This window comes from Neovison vison, chromosome X, assembly GCF_020171115.1.
Source record: "Neovison vison isolate M4711 chromosome X, ASM_NN_V1, whole genome shotgun sequence".
In the NCBI taxonomy this organism is placed as follows: Eukaryota; Metazoa; Chordata; class Mammalia; order Carnivora; family Mustelidae; genus Neogale; species Neogale vison.
In genome coordinates, this window is record NC_058105.1 from 29,195,249 (window position 1) to 29,218,212 (window position 22,964).

Below are 22,964 nucleotides of genomic sequence, written 5' to 3' on the forward strand. Positions count from 1 at the left end.
GCGAAAACAGGGCATTGTAACTAGGCAATCTTCAAGGCCGCGTCTTGGTCGGGAGGTCTGCCATCACGCTCTACCCCCAGCTCCCTTATCCATCTAATCACATGAACTGCAGGGATAACAACAGTGTTCCTGAAATAATTGTGTATTACTTTTATACATATTACGTTGTGATGCTTAGCAACCTTTTTAATTCAACAAAATTATTCTCTTCCTCCTCAAGGGGTTGGAACTGAAATGTACTCCACTACCTACACCACGAAAAGTTAATCCTCTTTCTTAAGCCTTAGAAAAAGCCCGACCGCACGTATCTCTTAGGCTCATAAGAATGGTTGTGAACCAAAAAGCCAGGGCGTGGTCGCTCCGCCCACCGGCCCCTACATCACCACCCCTCTTGCCGCTTTCCAGCGCGGAGATTGGCTAAACGCAAGAAAAAGCCCCGCCCCTAGTCTTATGACCCGCGCTGAAGCGCCGAGTCCTGGCGTTGGCAGTGCTGTGGTCGGTGGTCTGCGGTTCTCTCGCTTGGATTCCGGCAAGCCTTTCCCCTGGTGTCGCTGCTGCTGTTGCCGTCGCCGCCGCCGCCGCCGCCACCTCTACTCCGACCAGCCGCCGCCTGCTTTGCGGAATCATGGTGTGCTTCCGCCTCTCCCCGGTTCCGGGCACTGGGCTCGTTCTGCTCTGCCTCGTCCTGGGTGAGTTGTCGGGCCCTTCTGCTGTGTTCCCGCAGCCGGGGCCGGGGGAGCCTAGTTCAAAGGCCACAACCTGAAAGACTGGTCCGGGGCAGGGCGGGGGTGAGAGGCTGAGCAGCTGACACTGGGCGGCGGCGCTTGGCCCGAGGAAGCGAGCTGTGACCTAGAGAAGGCCTGACCGAGGGATGGCGGGGAAGAAGGGCCCGTGAGAGAGAGAAGGGGCAAGTAAGGGGGGGTGGGCGCTGACGGAGTAGGTGGGGAAGAGCGAGGCGTGGAGCCGACCTGGGTAGGAAGAGTAACTTGGGGAGGATACTGAGGAGTGGAGAGCGGACGTATATGCGATTGATTCTGGGGTGGCCGAGACCATTAGGAGAGTCCTGGTTACGATCTTAGAACCAAAGAAGAGTTTTGAAGATGGTGGACATCTATGGGATGAGAGCGAAAATTGGGGAGGGACGAGACTGTCGCCTACATGAAGAAGCTTGGGGGAAGGGAAGGGGTACGGGTAGATATGACAGTAGAGTCGGGGGGACAGCGAGAGGGCTGGGGGGGCGGTTTGTGGGTGGGAATTTGAGGCCGTGGAGAAAGGATGAATAAAGAGACGAGGAAGGAGATGCTGGATTTGAGTTTGTTAGTTGGAGTTTTGAGGGGTAGGGACCTAAGGTGGCCCGGGGCAATTTCCAGGGGGGAAAAACTCGGACTGAACCTCTGGAGACTAAAGGGAAGAGGGGGAACTTCGATGGGGAGCGAAGATCTGACTTGGAGGTGTTGAGGATGTCGGTTTCATGTCAGTTTTGCTATTTCCTCCCAGCCAGATCCTGATTAACAACAACAACAACTTAAAGCCTTAAAAAAAAAAAAGTTTACAGGTATTTCGGTTGGGAGGACCTCCCAGATGTGAGGTTTTGCGGGTGGTGTATCTGAGTTCCTTCTGCCTTCAGAAGCCCTTTTTCAAAAAAAAAAAAAAAAAAGAAGCCCTTTTTCTTCTCAGTGGCACAACTGGCCTTTTACTTCATTTTTTGGAGGAGGAAGATAGGTAACTTGCCAAAGACTGGGTTGTTACCCAGTCATAAGAATGGCTGGATGATTGTTCGCTGATTTGTATTTTACCCGCCCTTGCCCAAAGATCACTGGGTCCCCAGGGCTTTAATGCCTGAAAGGTGAACTTTGACCAGAATGTCTCTTCCTGACCTGGTTCATCCTGTGCTTGCTTTCCACTGACATGCTGTTTGTGACCAAATAAACCCAAAGGACAGACCCAGATGGGAGTGGCGAGGAAATAGAGCTATTTGGGGTCTGAGAAGGCATGAGAGGTGTGCATTCTGCAGTTCGTATATCGGTAGAATAAAATCAACACCCTGAAATAGTGGATTCTCAAACAGGGGACATTTGGCATTATCTGGAGACATCTTTGGTTGTCCCATCAGGGGATTACGTTTGGCATCTGATGGGTAGAGGGTAGGGATGCTACTAAGCATCCTACAGTGCTCAGCATAGGGCTCCCTCCACCCCAGAAAAGAATTACCCACTTCAGAACGTCAGTAGTGCTCAAGTTGAGCAGTCTTGCTCCAAAGTGACTGTGCGGGAAGGGTTCTTGGTGATCTCACCTAGTGATTCTCAGGGAACTTTGGGAGAGGGTGCTTGTCAGATAAAAACTCATTTCTGAAAGAACACCAAGAAGTTATTTGTCGTTTTCACTCACACTCTCACCCGTGTACAGTGGAGTTTTCCAGAGGCTTCATGATGTGGAATGACATCAGCACTGATGGCTCTGATGTTATGTTTCATTCACTACCATTTTTAATTTCAAACTTTGTAAATACCAGTAGACAGAATGCACATGAACCAAAGCTCTTTGAAGTCCTCAGTGGGTAAGTGAGGAAGGGGTCCTGATGATACCACATGTCTCAGAGTCTCCGATCCAGTGCCACTGTCCACATAGCACAGAAGACCACCTCCATAGCCCTTCTGAAAGGGGGCCAGGGAGACTTGGCTCAAACATAACTCGAAGCTCTGACACTGCCATGAAGCAGTTAGTGAGGGGCCAGTGACCCTAAGAGAGGATTGTTTACAACGAAAAGCACCTTATCAGTGGCTAGAACACATCTGACCCAGGCATCTGTTAATCAGTACTTCCCTGCCAGTTGAATCTGCACAAACACAACATGGTTATTGTTTAGAGAAAGTGAAAAAAAAAATAATAGTTGTCCTACTTGTTGGCTTTCGTGTCATTAGGTTTTTTTGTGTGTCTTTCTTTCTTTCTTTTTTAATGAAAGCTTTTTTGTTTTGTTTTTACAAAAGCAATGCTTGCTCATGGTAGAAAATAAACAGGCAAAAAGAAGCACATGAAAGAATCCGTCAGCTATCTGCTAGTTTGCCGTTTATTGATTGGGACTAACTAGATTCATCTTCTTGGAAGATTTCCAAAATAGATTTCCTCCACTTCCAGGTTTAGAACAGGGTTTGGTGGAGTAAAAAGTTCATAATGTACCTAGATTAGATTTTTCAGACGATAGCAGGATAAAATTGAAATTATCTCTTCCAGGGCACCTGGTTGGCTTAGTGGGTTAAGCCTCTACCTTGGGCTCAGGTCATGATCCCAGGGTCCTGGGATCGAGTCCCAGCCACATCAGGCTCTCTGCTGGGCAGGGAGCCTGCTTCCCTCTCTCTGCCTGCCTCTCTGCCTCCTTGTGATCTCTCTCTGTCAAATAAACACATAAAATCTTTAAAAAAAAGAAATAATCTCTTCCATACAGCTACTTTTTCTGGCATCTGCTGGTTCAGTGGAGCTCAGACTCCTTCCATGTGGCTCTTCTCCCTTAAGACTTGAGCCCATCTTGAGTTGCTTGGTGGGTTTTGCATCCATCACAGTGGATACCCAGAGTAGGTTTTTAAGAACTCAGTAAATATTTATAAAGTACCTGTTGCGAATCTTGAGCTCTTCTTGGCTACCATTGAAGGGGGATCTGTCCTGAATTTGCTCAGTCTGTACCAGTTTCACTTTGTAACTATCCCAGCTCCACGGAAACTTTTTAAAAAAATAGCTGCTTTAGAGCCAGTACAGAAAAGAGTTCTTAGGAGTTCTTTTAGGGGTTATGTGTTATCGGTCCTTTCCACAGAGATTAAATTATGCTCTTTATTTGAATGACTTAACAACTGACGAGAGAACATTTAGCTCTAGGAGTTTCCTGAAGAAAAACTCTAGGATGCATCATAAAGAGAGTAGTGGCTAAAAATAATTTTCTAGCATCGTTGTCTAAGTATTTTTTCTTTGTGGCGTCAGAGATTATAGAATTCTTCAGTAGTTACTGATTTTTTACAACTAGTTTGACTTCTGGTTTTTACGGGGTTGATATTTTCTGGGTGGGAGAAACCTCATATAAATATCCAGAGTGTGGACCTCACTGGTAGGAGGCCCTCCCTCCCAGAAACGGTTATCTATCGAAGGCCCCGTGAGCAGAGACCTGAGTGTTGCAGGGAGGCTGGCCAGGTGACCATCTGGAGGAATAGGAAAGAATAAATCTGGCCATTCCCAGCCTCTTAAGGTTATTAGGCTGGCCTGTTTTCCACTCTTTGAAAAATCCCATTGCCTACTTAGCAGAGCGCCTGGTACATGGTTTTAACCCTCAGTAGATTTTTTTTAAGGATTTTATTTATTTATTTGAAAGAGAGGCAGTGAGAGAGAGCATGAGCGAGGAGAAGGTCAGAGGGAGAAGCAGACTACCCGTAGAGCTGGGAGCCGGATGCGGGACTCGATCCTGGGACTCCGGGATCATGACCTGAGCCAAAAGCAATCGTCCAACCGACTGAGCCACCTAGGCATCCCAACCCTCAGTAGATTTCTATGGAGGCTGTTCAGTGGTGGGCACTGGGAATAGGACTCTCAGACCTGCTTGTTTCTTCTGTGAACCTTAAATTATGTTTTGCAAGAAGTGTTTCTTATGTCTTTGGATTGAGAACTTCAAGATCGGTGCTGAGCAGTGCAGATAATTATAAACCGTTTTACTGATGTGTGATCCCATATGGAATGCTAGTATCTTACTCGTACCCCTTCAGCTGTACCTCCATAAGAGGCAAGGTTAACAGGGAGAACTAAGAAGTCCTTGGTAGGAGGGAGAATAAGGTTTTCACAAAGAACCAGTCTCTCCCGTTTTGGAGGTGATCTGAGAGAAGGTAAGCGGGCGATGGCTCTCTAACCTTAACCACATTTCGGTAAACTGGTAACTTCGATTTCAAGGTTCTGCTGAAATTGTTTTTAGCTATAATAGAGATACTTGGAAGGACAGGCTTATTATTTGTCCATTAGTCATTGGTTATCACATCTGATAGGATTATACTCAAATATGTTGACATGTTTCCCCGGAGTGAGGCTTTCTTCTTATGTCCTTGAGTGGAATTTGCGATTGACAGTTATTTCATAGCACTGTGGCTGACTCAAGTGATCCTTGGTGCAGGAAGTCTGCTCTTCTCCTGCAGTGACGAAAGCATTCTGATTATAATTTCATATTAAAGTGATCAGAGATGGCCTGCGATCCAAAAGTGTGCTTTAGGAGTACTTGGTGGTGTCTTGCTGTGCATTGCAGAAGAATTCTGGAGGTCTGCCAAGCACCACTCACTCAGCAATAAGCATTTCCATTAGTTGAATAGTGTTGAACCTTCCTTCCTTACCCACTGTCTGATCTTAAAAATAAATTATTTTGGAGCTTAAAATCATTTCATTACTTTTCTTTTTAAAAGAGATTTACCAGAAATCGGGAGTATCAGCAATGGAATGGGTCGTTGTACCTATATTAGGAAGCATCAGTGAGGACTTGTAAATGAGGAACAGTTAATCAGATTTATTAAACCTGGGAACAGCAAAGAAGGAATAAATAAGTACTGTGTGCCTATGTCTTTTTTTTTTAAAGACCCTTTGCCCAGCATCATTCTGAGCTGATGAGTTTGAGTTCAGAAGTTCATAAGTTAATATGATGAAAGTATGTTTAGAACTAAAATTTGGGAAGGATTCCTTTAGTTACTATATTTACTAGAAGGGAAGCTTGTAAGCGGGAATATCCAACATGCTTGGCGAAGTTCGCTTAGCTCTGAGGGGCTTGCATGCTTTCGAAGAACCTGTTCAGAGAAATGCTCCGATTCTTAGCGAGGATACCTTGCCTAGAGTCTCACAGCTAGTAAATTGGACTGTGACTAGATTTGAATTCTAGCTTTTCAGTGCCAGGGATGGGGCTCTTGATCGCCTCATTATATTGGCTCTTAGATCATTGTTTTTTATTGGTTTTGTTTTACCACTGCTATTATGTTCCCACCCCACCCCTCCCTTTGTTTGCAAATGTCTATTTTTCAACTACGCTTCGGGTCAGATTTGTAAAAACCTAGCCACTTTTTGCAGCATCTCATGCTTGGCGAGAAAAGTTAATGAGTTCTAAAAGGACCTATAAATGAACTCTCTGGAAATAAGATTGAGAGGATATTTAAATTTGAAAAAGTTGATTTTGAGGCATGCCTTTTTCTTTGTGGAGAATAAACTCCCAGCTCTATAATTACACACTCAAGGATATAGTCAGCGGTGTGGGGTTTCTTATAAAAAACATTATTTAACTAAATTTAATTAATTTGTCTTTTAAAAAATTTGAGTATAGTTGACACAGCTGTGGGTTTTTTTTTTTTTTTTTTAGTGTCGTAAAGACTTAAACAAAAGTGGTTTAACTGTGCTAAAATCAAATACAGCAACAAGGATAGAAATGGTTTGCCCGGAGACATTTTTAGCAAAGTGCAAATGTTTCAACTATGAATTTGCCTTACAGGAAATGGATGATTCCAAGCTTGAAATTCATGTCACAATTTATTGAGGCAAAAACTTGGCTTGGGGGTTGAGGGAGTATCTAGAAGCCACGTAGGTTAGGTTCATGATTTGGAAGAGCTGAAACACTGACCTTTTTGTAATTAAACTATATTTCAGGTCCTTATTGCAGGGTATTTTTACCTTGATATGATCAACCAGGATTTACTGAGAAACTATTACGTATTCCACACTGTTAGGAATGATAGAAGATGGAGGGAGAGTGATAGACACGGTTTCCCCGACCTTGGCCTCCTTATGGATGACCTTCATCTAAGGGGCACGCTGCAGCGGCATAGATTAGATCTTTTGCTGGGAAGGGAGAATATTGGAATTCAAATGAGTGGTGGAGACATTATCAAAAGGGAATCTTAAATCCATATATATCATCCATTCACAGACTGAGGTTCTTTTTTTTTAATTAACAAATTACCTGCTGTATACTATAATTTACCATGACACATCAGTTTGTTGTGAAGTTATAGTTGAAAACTGCTGTTTTAAGGCAGTGCCTGTGACAATATAGGGGTCAGGATTTACAGGCATAAAATAACTGAATGAGGGACGCCTGGGTGGCTCAGTTGGTTAAGCAGCTGCCTTCGGCTCAGGTCATGATCCCAGCGTCCTGGGATCGAGTCCCACATTGGCCTCCTTGCCCCGCAGGGAGCCTGCTTCTCCCTCTGACTCTGCCTGCCACTCTGCCTGTGCGCGTGCGCGCTCTCTCTCTCTCTCTCTGACAAATAAATAAATAAATAAATCTTAAAAAAAAAACCCTGAATGATTCAGGATAGTATAAAATATACAGAAAGGTAGGGGTATACACCATGTACGATTGCTCCTTGAAGCTTTTACAGTTAAGGAGATGGTGGAGAAAAATGGCTGCTGAAAAATGGGTAGCTTAATCTGTCCAGGTTCTTTTTTTTGTGTTAGGATTTTTTTTATTTGACAGACAGAGGAAGAGCAGAAATAGGTAGAGCGGCAGGCAGAGGGGGAGGGAGAAGCCAGCTGAGCAGGGTGCCCGACGCGGGGGCTCGATCCCAGGAACCTGATCATGGCCTGAGCCCAAGACAGACACTCAGTCGACTGAGCCACCCAGGCACCCCAGTCCGGGTTCTTCATTGTAAGCACCAGGAATAAAATCTGATCGATTCTAAGCAGAAAAGGAGTTTATTAAAAAGATACCAGGGCATATGTGTAGGCTTGAGTCCCACCATTTCATCCCTAGATATACACCCAGCAGGTACACGTGCATGTGTGTTCGCCAGCGTGTCCGCGTGTGGTAAGGCCAAACTGGAAACCATCCATGTGCCATCTGCGATCTGTCATCCCTCAGCAGGGGAGTATTTGCCCAGGAACAGAAAGCTACACATACAGAGTGAGCAGGGACAGACTGCAGTACACACAGCAGCCTGGGTGAACGGCACGGACATTAGGCGCGGTTGAAGAATCCAGACACAGAAGAACACGGTGAATGATTCCACTGATAGCAAGTTGAAAAACAGGCAAAATGAATCTAATACAGTTATAAGTCAGGGTAGTGGATGCCCTTGGGAGGGGGAAAAAGGTACCTGGAAGGGAGCACAGCAGGGGCTTTCTGGGCTCTTGGAATGTTCTGTTTCTTGACACAAGTGGATTCAGTTAGCGAAAATTCTTGGAGCTGTCTGCTTCGTGTTAGTGCGCTTTTTGCTTTCGTGTGTTGCAGTGTGCACTCTTCTATGTGTATGTCGCACATTGGTACAGTTTCACTTGATGAAAAAACGTGTATCAGGTAAGTCAGAATCGCCAGAGCTCCTGCCTGTGTATCTTGAAGCCTGGTTGAGGTTCCCAAATCGCACCACGGAGCGGCGCCAAGCCTGAACCGGCTGTCCCGCCTAGATCCTGCCTGTGGTGGCAGCTTCCGCCCGAGGGAGACAGTTCCATTCGTGGCTCTGAGTCCACCCCTCCTATCTAAAATCTGGGGTGGATGCCCCTGTCAGGCAGAGCCGAGCCCAAGTGCCCATCCTTGCCGCCAGGGAGGCCAGGACGGGCCGGGCGAGTATCTGGCATTTTCAGCTCTTAGAGTGGGTGGTGATACTGACCAGAAATGATTAGGAAGAGGCAGTGTCGAGCGAGGGGGGTTTTGTATTTGGGGGCAGCCAGACGGAGAGAGATATCCTTCCTGAACTGAACATTGAGGTCAGTAGAAAAATTGTAAATTTCAAATGGTAGGGACAGTCGAAGCCTAGGGGTAGAAATTGAGTAAAGCATGGTTGTTTGGGTCCTGCGGGACAAGTTTAACCGGATTAAAGGGTGTGTTCTGGGAAAATGGTTTGAGAGAAGTTGAAGGAATAGGGTTGGGATGAGATTAAGGATTACTTTGAAAGTCAGGTGGAGGAATTTAAATTTAATATGGGAGTTTGGGAGCTAGTAAAAGTTTCTGAACAAGTGTCCAGAGAGGAAGAGGTATTTAAGGACCATGAATCAGGAAGCATTTCTAGGGACAGCTGGGAGGCATCTGTAGTAATGTAGGGTTGGGGCAGTGGATTGGGAGTAGAAATAAAAGGCCAAGGTTGGATTTAAGAGAGCATTTGAAGGGGAAAAAAAACCCGGTAGGACTTCAGGAAGGGAATGAAGTAGAAGCTAATTCCCAAACTTCTGTGCCTGAATGACTCTGCTGGGTCCCATCTCTCCTTGAGAGCTAGAGAGGCTGAGAAGGGGACCAGCTTAGAAGAAGAAGAGTGACTTTCAGTTTTGGAATCGTTGAGTGTGAGGTGATAGATACTGAGTGAAAGTGGTTTCCAGTGCGGTTGGGAGAGGCAGAGGGAAGGGACTGGGGAAGCTCTGTGAAAGGAGTAGCTCTCACTGGGAGAAAGGCAGCGAAGGCACCAGAACAGAAAGTGCTGGAGCCCTCAGGGCCTTTCTCGGTTCTCATTTTCAGGTCAGCAGCTAGACTGTCTTGACTTGACTGTAGTGGTACACCGGAACCACAACTGACTTGGTGCCTTCTGCTTCCTGAAGTTTGAGGTCCGCGTGGGCACGGTGGGGCTGTTAACCATCTTCTGCCATTTTCTTTCTGTCACTTTAATATCTTCGGAAAGTAAATGATTAGTTTGGAATGTAAATGATTAGTATGGAAAGTGAATGTGAGGCTTTTCTTGGTTATTTCCAGCTGATTTGAATCCTTTGACTACAAGGAGTTTATGTTAAAGCTGGGGCACTTGAAATGAGGTGCAGAGAGACAGCCTATAAAAAGCAGGCCTCCATTTGATAGGCAGCATTAGAAGCCAGAGTCCTCAGCCCCACTCCTGGGTAGCCTGGGGTCAGGGCTGACAGCTTCTCCATTCCACATCGTACTTAGAAAAGAATGGCATGAAACCTACTTAGGCCCCTCGGAGGTCTTTTCTAGCCTTAACCAATACATTTAGGCACTCAGTAACCACAAGCTTTAGCATAATATTCGGGCTGGCAAGGCAGCCTGGTCTCTGGTGCATCCCCACGGTCGGCCTTTGTGTACAACTTGAAAGGCGTTGCTGAGGCGCGCCTTCTTGGTATTCCTCTTAGGACTTTCTGCTCTGTAGTCCGCAGCATGTCCCTGCTTGTAGATGACGCCGCATCGCTCAGGTATCATTAAAGGATACACAAGTGTCTTAACAGGAAACAGCTCACCCCTTGGGTAATGTGGGAGACAGTGCAGAAAACCCTGACGTGGTTGTCAGTCACTTGGGCCGCTGGCGTGTTTGCTGGCACATAGCATTTTGAGTCCTTGGGCACTTTAGCTTAACAGGTAATGTCCCTGCATGTATCCTGGTGTAGATCAGAGGCACGTGAGCTCAAAAGTCCCAAGGCTTTTGACCCTGTAGGGTTTCTCTGCCAAAAGAGGTTGCAGGTTCCAAACATGGGAAATGTCTCTGGGTCTGTATCAAAAGATTCGTCAGCCTTCCTAATCGATTGGATTTTAAAATAAAACAAAGTGATGAATGTTACATTTATAAAAAATTAACCTTTTGCATTTAGACCTAACAACCTTTGAAACTCTGTTCTTTTGGTCACATGGTACACCTGCTTACAAAGCTCTTGCACACCTTCCTATCAGAGTAAAATATTAGTTTGCCAAGGTACCTGTGTGTCATAGGTCACATAGCTTTTGGCAGGATTGAAAGCAGCAAGACCATAGAACATCCGGTCTATCGTTATTTTGACAGAGAAAGTTCCACATTGGCTGGTTTGAGGGAGACAGGGTCGTTTTGTTTTTGTTTGTTTTTATTTTTTATTTTTTAGAAGATTTTATTTATTTATTTATTTGTCAGAGAGAGAGAGAGTACACACAAGCAGGCAGAGTGGCAGACAGAGACGGCGAGAGAAGCAAGCTCCCTGCCGAGCAAGGAGCCCACCTGGGGACTCGATCCCAGGACCCTGAGCTGAAGGCAGCGGCTTAACCAACTGAGCCACCCAGGCATCCCTGTTTGTTTGTTTTTATTTAAAATCAGTCAGTTAACATAGTGTATTACTAGTTTTAGGGGTAGAGTTTAGGGGGTCGTCAGTTGCATGTCACACCCCGTGCTCATTCCATCAGGGGCCCCCTTTCATGCCCATCACCCCAATACCCCATTCCTCCACTCACCACCCCTCCAGCAACCCCGTATGTTTGCTACGGTTAAGAGTCTCTTATGGTTTGTCTCCCTCTTTGATTATGTCTTATTTTTTTCCCCCGCCCTTCCCCTATGTTTATCTGTTTTGTTTTTTATATTCTGTATCAGAGCAGATGATATGGTATTTGACTTTCTCTGACTTAACATCACTTAGCATAATACCCTCTAGTTCTATCCTTGCTGCAAAGGAGAGGGACAGTTGAACACCCCTCCTGAGCCTTTCCCTTTAAGTTCATTTGCCTTAAAAACAAAAGTCCTGACAGGCAAAACTAGCAAGACACAGATGAATGTGTATATATGACTGTTAGGAGGCAAAAGGCAAATGTCACCAGTCTGTGCCATTACCTAAGCATCCTAGGTCAAGTAACCATTCCTTCTGGAACGGGTGATGCTGACTTTATCAATAGGATTCTGCTAAAAATACAAAGAAAAACCATTACCAAGATGCCATATATGTTCAGAGTCTTGTTTCATTTTAGAGCTGGTTGAACTTGAGTGGTGGATAGAGCTTTTTCTTTTAGGTATGTTGTTGTCGTACAATTTTACAGTCTGATTCTTTCTAATCTAGGAGCGGTCTCATCTTATGCATTGGAATTTAATGTGACAGACTCAGAAAAAGCCGTTTGCCTTTTTGCAAAATGGCAGATGAATTTCACAATACGCTATGAGACTACAAACAAAACTTACGTAAGTGCTTTTCTTTGAGTTTTACAGTAGGAACTCAGTTCTACCCTTTATCCTTTGTATGTATTCACGTAAATAAGATTGCATATGTTAACTGACTTAACATTTAAATTCTGTTGGTTTCTTTAAAAAAAAGTAGATACTTGAAGGTGTTCTGTTTAGTGTTGGAAGGAATATTTTATTTCCTGGGTTCTTTGGAGTTCTTCTTGCAGCTGATTAAGGGCAAATGATCCAAAGATTGTGGCGTTGAGGTCTGACTACGTCTGTAACACTTAACATGTACACATCAAAGCTTTCCCAGTTTAATAGTTTGCTATTAAAATCTCCTTTGAGGGGTAGCCTCTCAATCCTTTTGCCTTCCTATTTTCTTTCAGTTAAGGTCCTGCCTGCTTATAACCTAAATTTTTTTTTTTTTTAATCAAGAGCAGACGTTCAGGCCAATTTTCCCTTTTTCCTTTCTGACATATATGAATTTGTCCAGAGGACTAGGATGTAGGTGAAGAATCTGAGACTGGTTTATGCAATGGGGCAGGTCAAGGGCAGCCTGGCTGTGGGGGGCGAGAGGCCGGGGCCGGTGACAGAGACCCAAACGGCGCGTCCTCTACAGATGCCTGGTGCTTGGTACTGCCTGTTTCCTCCTTACCACCCGCACTCCTTTTTCTTTTAGAAAACTGTAACCATTTCCGACTTCAGCACTGCATCATATAATGGAAGCGTTTGTGGGGATGATCAGAACAATCCCAAAATAGTGGTGCAGTTTGGATCTGGTTTTTCCTGGACTGTGAATTTCACCAAGGAAGAGTCTACTTACTCAATTGACAGCATCTCGTTTTCCTACAACACTAGTGATAAGGTGACTTTTCCCGATGCTAAAGATAAAGGTAAGCTTATGAATTAGATTTGTGTTACGCTTTCTTACTCTTTTTTTTTTTTTTAATCTTTGAGAGAGAAAATGTGCGGGGTGGGGGAGAGGCAGAGGGAAAGAGAAACACCCGGTTAGACTCCGATATGGGGCTTGATCTCATGACCCTGAAATCACGATGTGAGCTGAAACCGAGTCAGACAGTTAACCTACTGCACCACCCAGCGCCCCTCTCTTGCTTGTAGTAATACAAATGTAGGGCGCTTGGGTGGCTCAGTGGGTTGAGCATTCTGCCTTTGGCTCAGGTCATGGTCCCAAAGTCCTGGGATCAAGCCCTGCATCGGGCTCCTCGTTCAGCAGGGAGTCTGCTTCTCCCTTTGCCCCTCACCCTGCTCATGCTTGCTCGCTCGCTCTCAAATAAATCTTTTTTAAAAGTGTGTGTGTATGTATCTGTATACACATTTAGAAAATAATACAAATGTAAATAATTTTTAAAAATCATCTGCACTGTCTTCCTAACTAGAACAGAAAGTTCATGTCTTTGTGTCCCCACCACCCATGCATGGCAGTGTTCGACATGGTGATGGTAATTTGCTGTCTCTCTTTGATTTACTTTGTACCACGGAGTACCCTAAGTGTGTGACTAGCTGAGTTTCAGTCCCAGGACAGCAAGCCTGGGAAGTAGAAATTATCTCAGCTTTATAGGTAAAGGGAGTGAGTCTTGATGAGATTAAGTGACTTGCCCCGAGGTCACACAGCTTGTAAGTGGTAAGCTGGTGTTTGAACCAAAGTCTATTAAGCTGCAGCGTTTGTGGGTTTTACTCTTTTTACTTACTTCATTCAGTAGTGGGTCATCAACAAATGCTGAATGAGTGAGAACACCCTTTAGGGATAGATATTTTTTACTTTTTTATTTAAAGATTTTATTTATTTGAGAGAGGCAGCGAGAGAGGGAACCCAAGCAGGGGGAGTGGGAGAGGGAGAAGCAGGCTTCCGGCTGAGTAGAGAGCCTGATGCGGGCTGGATCCCAGGACCCTGGGGTAACAACCTGAGCCCAAGGCAGACGCTTAATGACTGAGCCACACAGGCCACCCCCCATAGAGATTTTAAATCTGTACGAGTTCAGTAACCTGAGATCAGCAGAAATGTTTCATCTTCAGATCTTTTTTTTTTTTTTAACCATTTAGATAGGATTTGGACTGAAAAGTAAATAATTAATTAAAGGCAAAATGAAAGGCAAAATGTTGCTATTTGGAGACAATATCAGATCCAGACCAACTCGGAAAAGCATTAGCAATAAGGCATTCTTGTCACTCTTAGAACTGAAATGCATACTGGATTTTTTATTTTGTACTGAGTATTTTGAGGGCACGGATAGTGGAGATTTCAGTTTAGTCGGGGTTGTAATTCTCCTTTCTTTCCCTTCTGTTGAGATTTGGGTCAACAGGGTGTCTGTAAGTAGCTTTCACAGATAGTATTTCCTTTCAACCCCAGAAACACACGCAGATGGTCTTTAGTTGCAAGCCCTGGGGATAAATGACTCACTGGAGGTATGGATAGCAAAAGATCTATTTTCAGGACCCAGAGGTGAATGAGCTCATACAAAACTTGGGAGGCAACAGGGACAGAGACTTGGAAGTCAGTCCTAGTTTTTCTCTTTCCTAATCTCGTGCGAAAGGATAACTAGAGCGAGTCTGTTAACTGGTTTACTTGTGTATTTAACTTTGCGCCCTGCATTGTCCTTTCCAACTAGGCTGCGGTTTGCCCCTCACCTTCAAGGAGCTGTAAAACAAGTTGGGGAGACAAAGCAAAATGGTTTTTCCAAGTTCGATGGCAAAAGTAGAACACGCCGGATTGGTTCTAGAGTGCGTGGTCTGAATGTGTCCTAACCAGTCGTCTGCCGGCGAGCCAGAGGAGAGGTCGGCGGGTGTTGGAGGAGAGAGGAGGACGAGCTGAGTCAGGCAGGGAGTTGGAGCGGAGGCTTTCCAGCAGGGGGAAGCATGGTATGAGCAGCAGTCGCTGGAAAGCTTCCTGATGAAAATAGAGGCTGTGTGTGTAGCAGGAGAATCAAGTTGGCTGGGCGCAGCGGGTCTAAATTATAGGGGGCCTTGGAAGCCAAGGAAAGGCATTTAGCTTGATGGCTTAGGCACTGGGGAACCATTTTAGGTTTTTAGGCAGGAGAATGACATAACAAAAGCAGAGAACAGTAGTTTATAAAGAATGTTCTGTAGGATTCATTGGGAAGTGAGGAGACCGCAGGCAGAGATGCCCACGTTAAGGGGCTGCTGCAGTAACCAAGAGGTGGTAAGACCAGGGCCAAGATCAAGGGGGTGGCGATAAAAGGACAGATGGGACAGATTTGAATGGAAAAACCGTGGACTCTAACATCTTACTCTCCTTGTTTTTATTTTAAATGAGCAATGCAGTTTTTTTTAAATGACCAACATCTATGAAATAACATATTTGAAACTATTTGGAATTTAGAATGGTTTCCTTAAATGGACTGTTGTTTTTGAAATGATTTAGTGTTTTATTTTTAGGCATCTGATAATTGGAGTAATTTTGAAAACTGCTGTTTTCTTTTAAATTTTTTTTTCGTGATTAAAGTACAGAAAAGTCCAGAGAGTCATGTAATAGACCTACATGTATCTGTTACCCAGAATTTATAAATGCCATTTCTTTCATATTTTGCCTCAACTTTTTATTTATTTAAAGAAATAAAGCCTTACAGATACATTTGAGGTTTCCTTTGTACTCACTCCCCGGAGTCATTTTCCTCTCTGCCTCCCAAGTGGCAGCCACTCTTAGGAACTTGGGGTGGAGCCTTCCTATTGGTCTGTTTATTATATTGGACTAATCAGTACATGTTCATAAATAATACATAGTTTAAAAAATTATCGTTTCATAGTATATCTCCAGTTTGTCTGTAGATGGTTTCTGAGCTCTGTTTATATAAGACAGTTCAAATACCTACTCACTTACGTTAACAGTGAGAAAAACCAGTTTGGGGGAAAAAATGTTCTATTTCTTTGATTTAAAATTTTCCCCGCTTTGGCCATTAGGGGGTGCCATGACAGCATTAATTGGCTGTTTTGCTACTTCATGGAGAGGCCCTGAAGACAAGCCCCTGTTAAGGACCTTGTATCCCTTCCTTCCTTGATGCTTCTCCGGAAGAAACTAAGCCATTTGGGTGTGGTTAGTTGTGGTCATAGTCTCTTCACCATGGGCCTTACAATAAAAAACTCCATACAGACTGACTGTAACTTACTCCTTTCACATTCTGAAGATATCCTGAAATGGAATAGTCTTGAAATGCTAGCCAGGAAGAGGTTCCAGAAGCTCATTTTAGTAACTGTAACTGACTTCGGGATAGTAGCACAAAAGTAAGGACTTCCTCTGACGTCCTTGCCGAATCCATCTTCCTTCCTTCCTTTGGTCGCGAGGCCCTGTTGATCGTACGTTAGCTGTGTGTTCAGTTTGGCCTCTTCGCTGTCTGTCTTCTGCCTCTCACCATCTTAATTTAGGCAGCCCCTCACCTTTTACCTCAGCCAGAGCAGCAGCCTTCTAACTACTTTCCTTCTTTAATGACTTCCCTCAGAAGTTATTGCCCCTGCCTAGCCCCTGCGATTTTGTCATCTCCCTTAGAATAAATTATATGTGTGTTATTTATTTCCAGCTTTAAAAACTCAAGCTCACCCTCCACTGCTGACAGAATAAAGCCTAACCTGTCCTCCAGTTTCCTTCAACACGTGGCCACCTGTGACTCATCTTTCCCTCTTAACCCCCATCACGGCTTTCCTCCTTACTCGCTCTGTTTCAGCCCCAGTGAATTTGTCATTTCATTTTTTTAAAAAAAGATTTTATTTATTTACTCGACAGAGAGAGAGATCACAGGTAGGCAGAGAAGCAGGCAGAGAGAGGGGGGAAAGCAGGCTCCCCACTGAGCAGAGAGCTCGATGTGGGGCTCGATCCCAGGACCCTGAGATCATGACCTGAGCTGAAGGCAGCAGCTTAACCCACTGAGCTAGCCAGGCGCCCCGAATTTGTCATTTCTTGAACATGCCGTGTCCTCTGTCCCATGTGGATGCGGTGAGGCAGGACGGCTGAAGGAGGAGAGAGTCTGCAGATAAATTCACGTGATCACTTTTCTCATGCCGTCTTGGAAACCGTTAGTGTTAATTTTGTTTTATAGGAATTTTGACCGTCCGTGACGCTGTGGGATTCAGAATTCCTTTGAACGACATGTTCAGATGCAATAGTTTATCAACTCTAGAGAACAGCGGTGTCGTCCAGTACTATTGGGATGTTCACGTACAGGCTTTTGTCCAGAATGGCACAGTGAGCACAAAAGGTGAGTTCTTCAAACAGATACACTTGGATCCTGATTTAAGCTTCGAGTATACCAGCTGGCTTGCATTGAAGTCTTGTTATATGGAAGTATTTCTACACTAAGACTTGTTCGTAGCTTACACCGGACCGTAAGGTTCTTGCAGATAACCATAATTCTTGTTCCTGTGGGACTTCGCAGTTTCAAGTTGATGATGCACACATTATGGGGATGGTTTTTTGCAGATGCTTGACCTGCAGCATTTTCAGCGGATCAAACCCAGTCTTTGAACAAATCCTCAGATAGCTTGCTTGATCATCAGCTTTTTAGCTTTTGATGATCCAAGACCACAGCTTAGGAATGAGATTTTTGTGTTTGAATCTTGAGTTTACTTAGAAACTGCTTTTATAACTTAGGTATAGCTAAATGGAAATGTCATAGTTTCTCATTCACCAGATCTGAAAATCGACCAGCCCTTCCTAAGAAGAGGTTGAAATGCCTCTGGTTTGCTGAAGGGGTGAAACAAATAGAGGGTTCATTTGTATTTGAACCCTGTAGTGATTTCTAAATGTTCCTCTGGTGAACACTCTCCTTCCTTCTGGTGGTTGTGTGTGGGAAAGAAGAGGGTAGGAGGGAGATGTTTTCAGATTTAAATCTCTCATTTTCACATCAGAGGCAGGTGACACTCTTTGTGAATAAAGGGACATCAGGGCGCAAAAAGATGAGTGTGTGGTAGCTGAAGTATGAAGTAGAGAAAGCATTTTTTTTTTAATTAGACAGAGATCGCAAGTAGGCAGAGAGGCAGGCAGAGAGAGGGGGAACGCAGGCTCCCTGCTGAGCAGAGAGTCCGATGCGGGGCTCGATCCCAGGACCCTGAAATCATGACCTCAGCTGAGAGGCTTAACCCCCCCAGCCCCCCAGGCACCCCTGGAGGAAGCATTTGTATGTGTTGGGTGTGTCATAATTCTGAGAGACCCCTGAGTATCTGAAGCAGCAGTTTGGGAACCTCTGCCTGAGCCCCCTAATATAACTCTTTGAACTTGTATTGTGAGAAATATTTTGCTCTTTCCTGGCCTTACGAATTAAGAAGAAGGCCACTTCAGTTTATTTTGTCCTGTTTGTTTTCTTTAGAGTATCTGTGTGAAAAAGATAAAACTTCCACCACTGTGGTGCCCATCACCTCCACCGCTGCACCATCCCCCACTACAGCACCTACTCCAAAGGAGAAACCAGAGGTGGGATCCTACTCGGTTAATAACAGCAATGGTACTTGTCTTCTGGCTACCATGGGGCTGCAGCTGAACTTCACTCACAACAAGGTATAGTTCTCTGTGTTTATTGATACATTCTTCTCATATCTCCCTTCAGATGCTCTATCTTACCTCTGGCCCAAGAGTAGTTTTGTTGCTAGACTGGTTCTGTTTTAAAGATTTTTAAAAATTTTATTTGAGAGGGGGGAGAGAGAGAGACCATGAGCAGGGAGTGGGGCAGAGGGAGAAACAGTCTTCCCACTGAGCAGAGAGTCTGATGTGGTACTCGACCCCAGGACCCCAGGACCATGATCTGAGCCAAAGGCAGCCACCTAACAATGGAGCCACCTAGGTGCCCCCAATTCTGTTTTTTTGTTTTTGTTTTAAAGATTTTATTTATTTATTTGGCAGATCACAAGTAGGCAGAGAGAGAGAGAAAGAGAGAGAGGAGGAAGCAGGCTCCCTGCTGAGCAGAGAGCCCGATGTGGGGCTCGATCCCAGGACCCTGGGATCATGACCTGAGCCACCCAGGCACCCCTGCCCCAATTCTGTTTTAAATGGAGATTTGATGTTGACTTGTTGAGGGCTGATAAATTCAGAGTTACTGTAACCACGAAGAGTTAATGTCCCAGGCAAGGGGTTTTCTTGGCCTGCCGGAAACCTAGCCATTTCAGGGACTCTTCGGGGTTTAGATTCTGTTTACCATCAGTAGATCGGAGTACAGACAGTCCGTTTAAAATAAAACTCCTTCACATTTGTATCTGGAACGCAGTGTAGGTTGACTTAGGGGAAAGTGCAGCTGTTTCTCCATGACTCAGACGGTGGCCGCGCACCCCAGGCTTGCGTCTGCCGTGGCGCTTGTGGTTGCAGTGTTCCCCTGCGCCTCCAGGGGGCGTGCTGACGGACGCATCCCATTTCCAGAGTCTTGCGCCCTCAATAAGCGAGCGGCACAGATGACTCTTATGCTCCATAAAAATGTGTCTTTTCATTTGGCTCATTACTGAGGAAGCTTCTTCTTGTTTTTCTTTTCTTTCCTTTTTTTTAAGTTGTCTGAGTCATATCTTGAGGGCCTGGGCCAACTTCTTTTGAAAGTAAAACACCATAAACTTAAGTATTCAGACAAAAGCATTTTTTGTTGTCCCCCCCCCCACCGAAGTTGTTTATTAGAGCATAAGGTTTTGCTATGGACTCGCCCGGGTCAGCTGTACCTTTCTCCCTCTTCTTCCACTCTAGGTGGTTTCAATTATTAACATCAACCCCAACACCACGGACTTCACTGGGAGCTGCCAGCCTCGGAGTGCCCTGCTCAGCCTGAACAGCAGCAACGTCAAGTATCTTGACTTCGTCTTCGCTGTGGTGAGTAACAGATTTCCCTGAGATCTGGGCTGTTTTCTTAGAAACACATCTGAAAGTCTAAATAGCTGTGTGTGTGTAGCAGGGGATTTAGCTCTGTTTTCCATTTCAGCACTGCTTCATGATAAAGTGTGGGCCATTGGTCCCTCTTAACCCCTCAGTCACCTCGGGGGTCTGCGGACTAGATTCTTAGCTTCATGTTCACCAGAAGTGACTGTTCTGCCCTCATGAAGACTTGAGGGTAGGAGCAAAAATTAACCCACATCAAAAAAAAATAATCTCTAGTCTATCTGCTGTAGAAATACTTAATAATATAAGTGTATTTATTTATGGGCACCTGGGTGGCTCAGTGGGTTAAGCCGCTGCCTTCGGCTCAGGTCATGATCTCAGGGTCCTGGGATCGAGTCCCGCGTCGCGTCGGGCTCTCTGCTCAGCGGGGGGCCTGCTTCCCTCTCTCTGCCTGCCTGCCTTTCCCTCTACTTGTGATCTCTCTCTGTCAAATAAATAAATAAAATCTTTAAAAAAAGAAAAAAAGTGTATATATTTATATATTACATGCTATAAAAGGTAAAAAGTAATTTCCCTCACACGTTTCTCTTTTATTGGTTAGAAAACTCATGTTTGTTTACTTGAATATTTTAGGCTTTTTGGAGGCTATACTGTTTGTCATAGTATCAGGAATAATAATAGTTAACGTTTATTGAGTACTTGCCACCCACAAGGCTCTGTGTAAGTACTTACCATGCATAAATTCATTAAATCAATGTAGTATATAATGGTAGCATTCGGGTTTTTGTTGTTCATGCTTGCATGAAGGGCTGAACCCTAAAGAGAAGGTTCTAGGTTAAGCCTATGTGCTCTACTTCTTGCTAGCATAAATTCATCATTGAGGACTTTTATTTCTCCCTTCTCAGAAGCAGCTATTACCCTCATAATTTTTGAGGGTGTGAGTGTGTGTGTGTGTGTGTGTGTGTACACACGTGTTTCAGCAAATGGGAAAGGGGACAGCCATCAGGGAAAACGTTAAGCTGCCAGCAGTTCTCAAACTGAGAGTTATTGTATAGGTAGATTAAAAAACAGTTCTGCTTTGGGGGCACCTGGGTGGCTCAGTGGTTAAAGCCTCTGCCTTCGGCTCGGGTCATGATCCCAGGGTCCTGGGATCAAGCCTCGAATCCGGCTCTCTGCTCAGCAGGGAGCCTACCTCCTCTCTCTCTCTCTGCCTGCCCCTCTGCCTACTTGTGATCTGTCTGTCAGATAAATAAAAAATCTTAAAATAATAATAAAAAAACCAGTTCTGCTTTTAAATCAGGTTGTATTATCTAGGATGGAGAAACACTCTCAACATCTGATACATAAAAAAATTAGGAGTGTGGAGTTTGTTTCAAGTCTGAACTTAGTATCTTTAGTCTGAAGCCCTTTTCTCTGTGGAATATATGTGGAGTAATTGAGGACTGTATCAGGCAATTACAGTTTTAGAAAGGTTTATAAGGATCTTCCCTTTACCAGCATTGAAATCTTTCCTCTGTTACAGTACATATATGACCAGAGGATTAACATTAAAAATGTCTGGTCAGGCTCGTCCTTTTCGATGAGGTAAGAGCAGGCCTCCCTGGACATGTTCTCTTTTAAAGTTACCTCATAGAGATTATACTATAAGAATGAAGAAAGTGGTGTTTTAGGTTCCTTCCCTTTGGAGTGATTGAGTTTGATTTTTCTAGCTGTGGTTGGGTCCTAAAAGGAACATGGTTTCTTCTGACTGTTGTGGGGAAGTATTTTTTTTTTTTTTTAAGATTTTATTTATTTATTTGAGAGAGAGAGACAGTGAGAGAGAGCATGAGCGAGGAGAAGGTCAGAGAGCGAAGCAGACTCCCCATGGAGCTGGGAGCCCGATGTGGGACTCGATCCCGGGACTCCAGGATCACGCCCTGAGCCGGAGGCAGTCGTCCAACCAACTGCGCCACCCAGGCGTCCCCTGTGGGGAAGTATTTAATAATTACAATATCTAATTTTCCCAGCAGACTATTTTATTTTTTAAAAAGATTTTTATTATTTTTAAAGATTATTTATTTATTTGACAGACAGAGATCACAAGTAGGCAGAGAGAGAAAGGGGAAGCAGGCCCCCAGCTGAGCAGAGAGCCCGATGTAGGGCTCGATCCCAGGACCCTGGGATCATGGCCTGAGCCGAAGGCAGAGGCTTTAACCCACTGAGCCACCCAGGCGTGCCAAAAGTTCGTTTTTTAAAAAAATTTGATGAGAGAGCACAAGCAGGGGGAGTGGCAGAGGGAGAGGGAGAAGTAGGTTCCCCACTGAACAGGGAGTCTGATGTGATGTGGGGCTTGATCCCAGAACCCTGAGATCATGACTTGAGCCAAAGACAGAGGCTTAACCCACTGAGCCACCCAGGTGCCCCCAACAGATTATTTTGATTGCAGTTCAAAACAGTGACATTTTGGGGTACCTGGGAGGCTCAGTGGGTTAAGCGTCTGCCTTTTCTGCCTTTGGCTCAGACCATGATCCCAGGGTCCTGGGCTCGAGCCCCACATCAGGCTCCCACTCCTGCTCTCTCTTGCTGTCTCTGTCCTGTATCTCTCAAGTAAATAAATCTTTTTAAAAAATGAAATAAACCAAAATGGTGGCATTTTAACCATGCCGTAGGCTCTTCAAAAAATGAAGAAACACCTGTAATGTCACCCAGACCTCACTGGGGCCCATCTTCAACCCTGTCATGATAGATGCTTCTAAGGAAAATTTCTTGAGTTTGAGTGTGTTGAGTGCTGGATCCCATGGTGGGATTCAAAGAAGAAGCCCTGTATTAATAAAGATCTCACAGTTCAGTGGTAAAGATAAGAATGTACAAATAATGACCATTTTTGTGGAAGATCTGGAGTGCTATGCTGAGACTTTGGAACTGGATTCTGAGGGCAGTTAGAGATCCGTGGAAGGTGCATTCCAGTTGGGATGAATGATAGACCAGAAGAAAAGACAAAGTCTGTGGGAGCATAGAGGAGGCAGTGGTTAATGCTGGGTGGAGGAGAGTTAGGAAGGTTTAATGGAAGAGACGACATTTGAGCTGGACCTTCAAGGATAGGTTTGTACACGTGGGGAGATAAGGGGAGGAAGCAGAAAAGTACAGATCATTTCTGGAAAAAGGAATGCAATCACGACCACCTTGGCGAATAAGGCACGTGGCATAATCAGGGAAAGACAGGTATGGGAAAGTAGTTGGGACAAATTGCAAGGAGCCTTGAATGCCAAGCCGAGACATAGCCTCAGGCGAGGAAAGGTGTAATGAGGTGGTCAAGTCCTCCTTTGTGCCTCCTCCTGACATTTCTC

General features: G+C 44.7%; 1 protein-coding gene across 2 annotated transcripts in view; it reads left to right on the forward strand.

Annotated features, from left to right (window-relative positions):
• The first annotated feature begins 451 nt into the window (after positions 1–451).
• Positions 452–22,964, forward strand: part of LAMP2 (lysosomal associated membrane protein 2) — a 35,295-nt gene continuing 12,782 nt past the window's right edge. The window contains exons 1-6 of one of the 2 annotated variants that reach the window (XM_044235701.1): positions 452–689; positions 11,722–11,840; positions 12,505–12,718; positions 16,892–17,050; positions 18,158–18,345; positions 19,510–19,632. In XM_044235701.1, coding sequence (XP_044091636.1) covers positions 626–689; positions 11,722–11,840; positions 12,505–12,718; positions 16,892–17,050; positions 18,158–18,345; positions 19,510–19,632 — 867 coding nt within the window. In that variant the 5' untranslated portion in view covers positions 452–625. The remainder of the gene's footprint in view (positions 690–11,721; positions 11,841–12,504; positions 12,719–16,891; positions 17,051–18,157; positions 18,346–19,509; positions 19,633–22,964) is intronic. The other variant, XM_044235700.1, reaches the window with a different exon arrangement.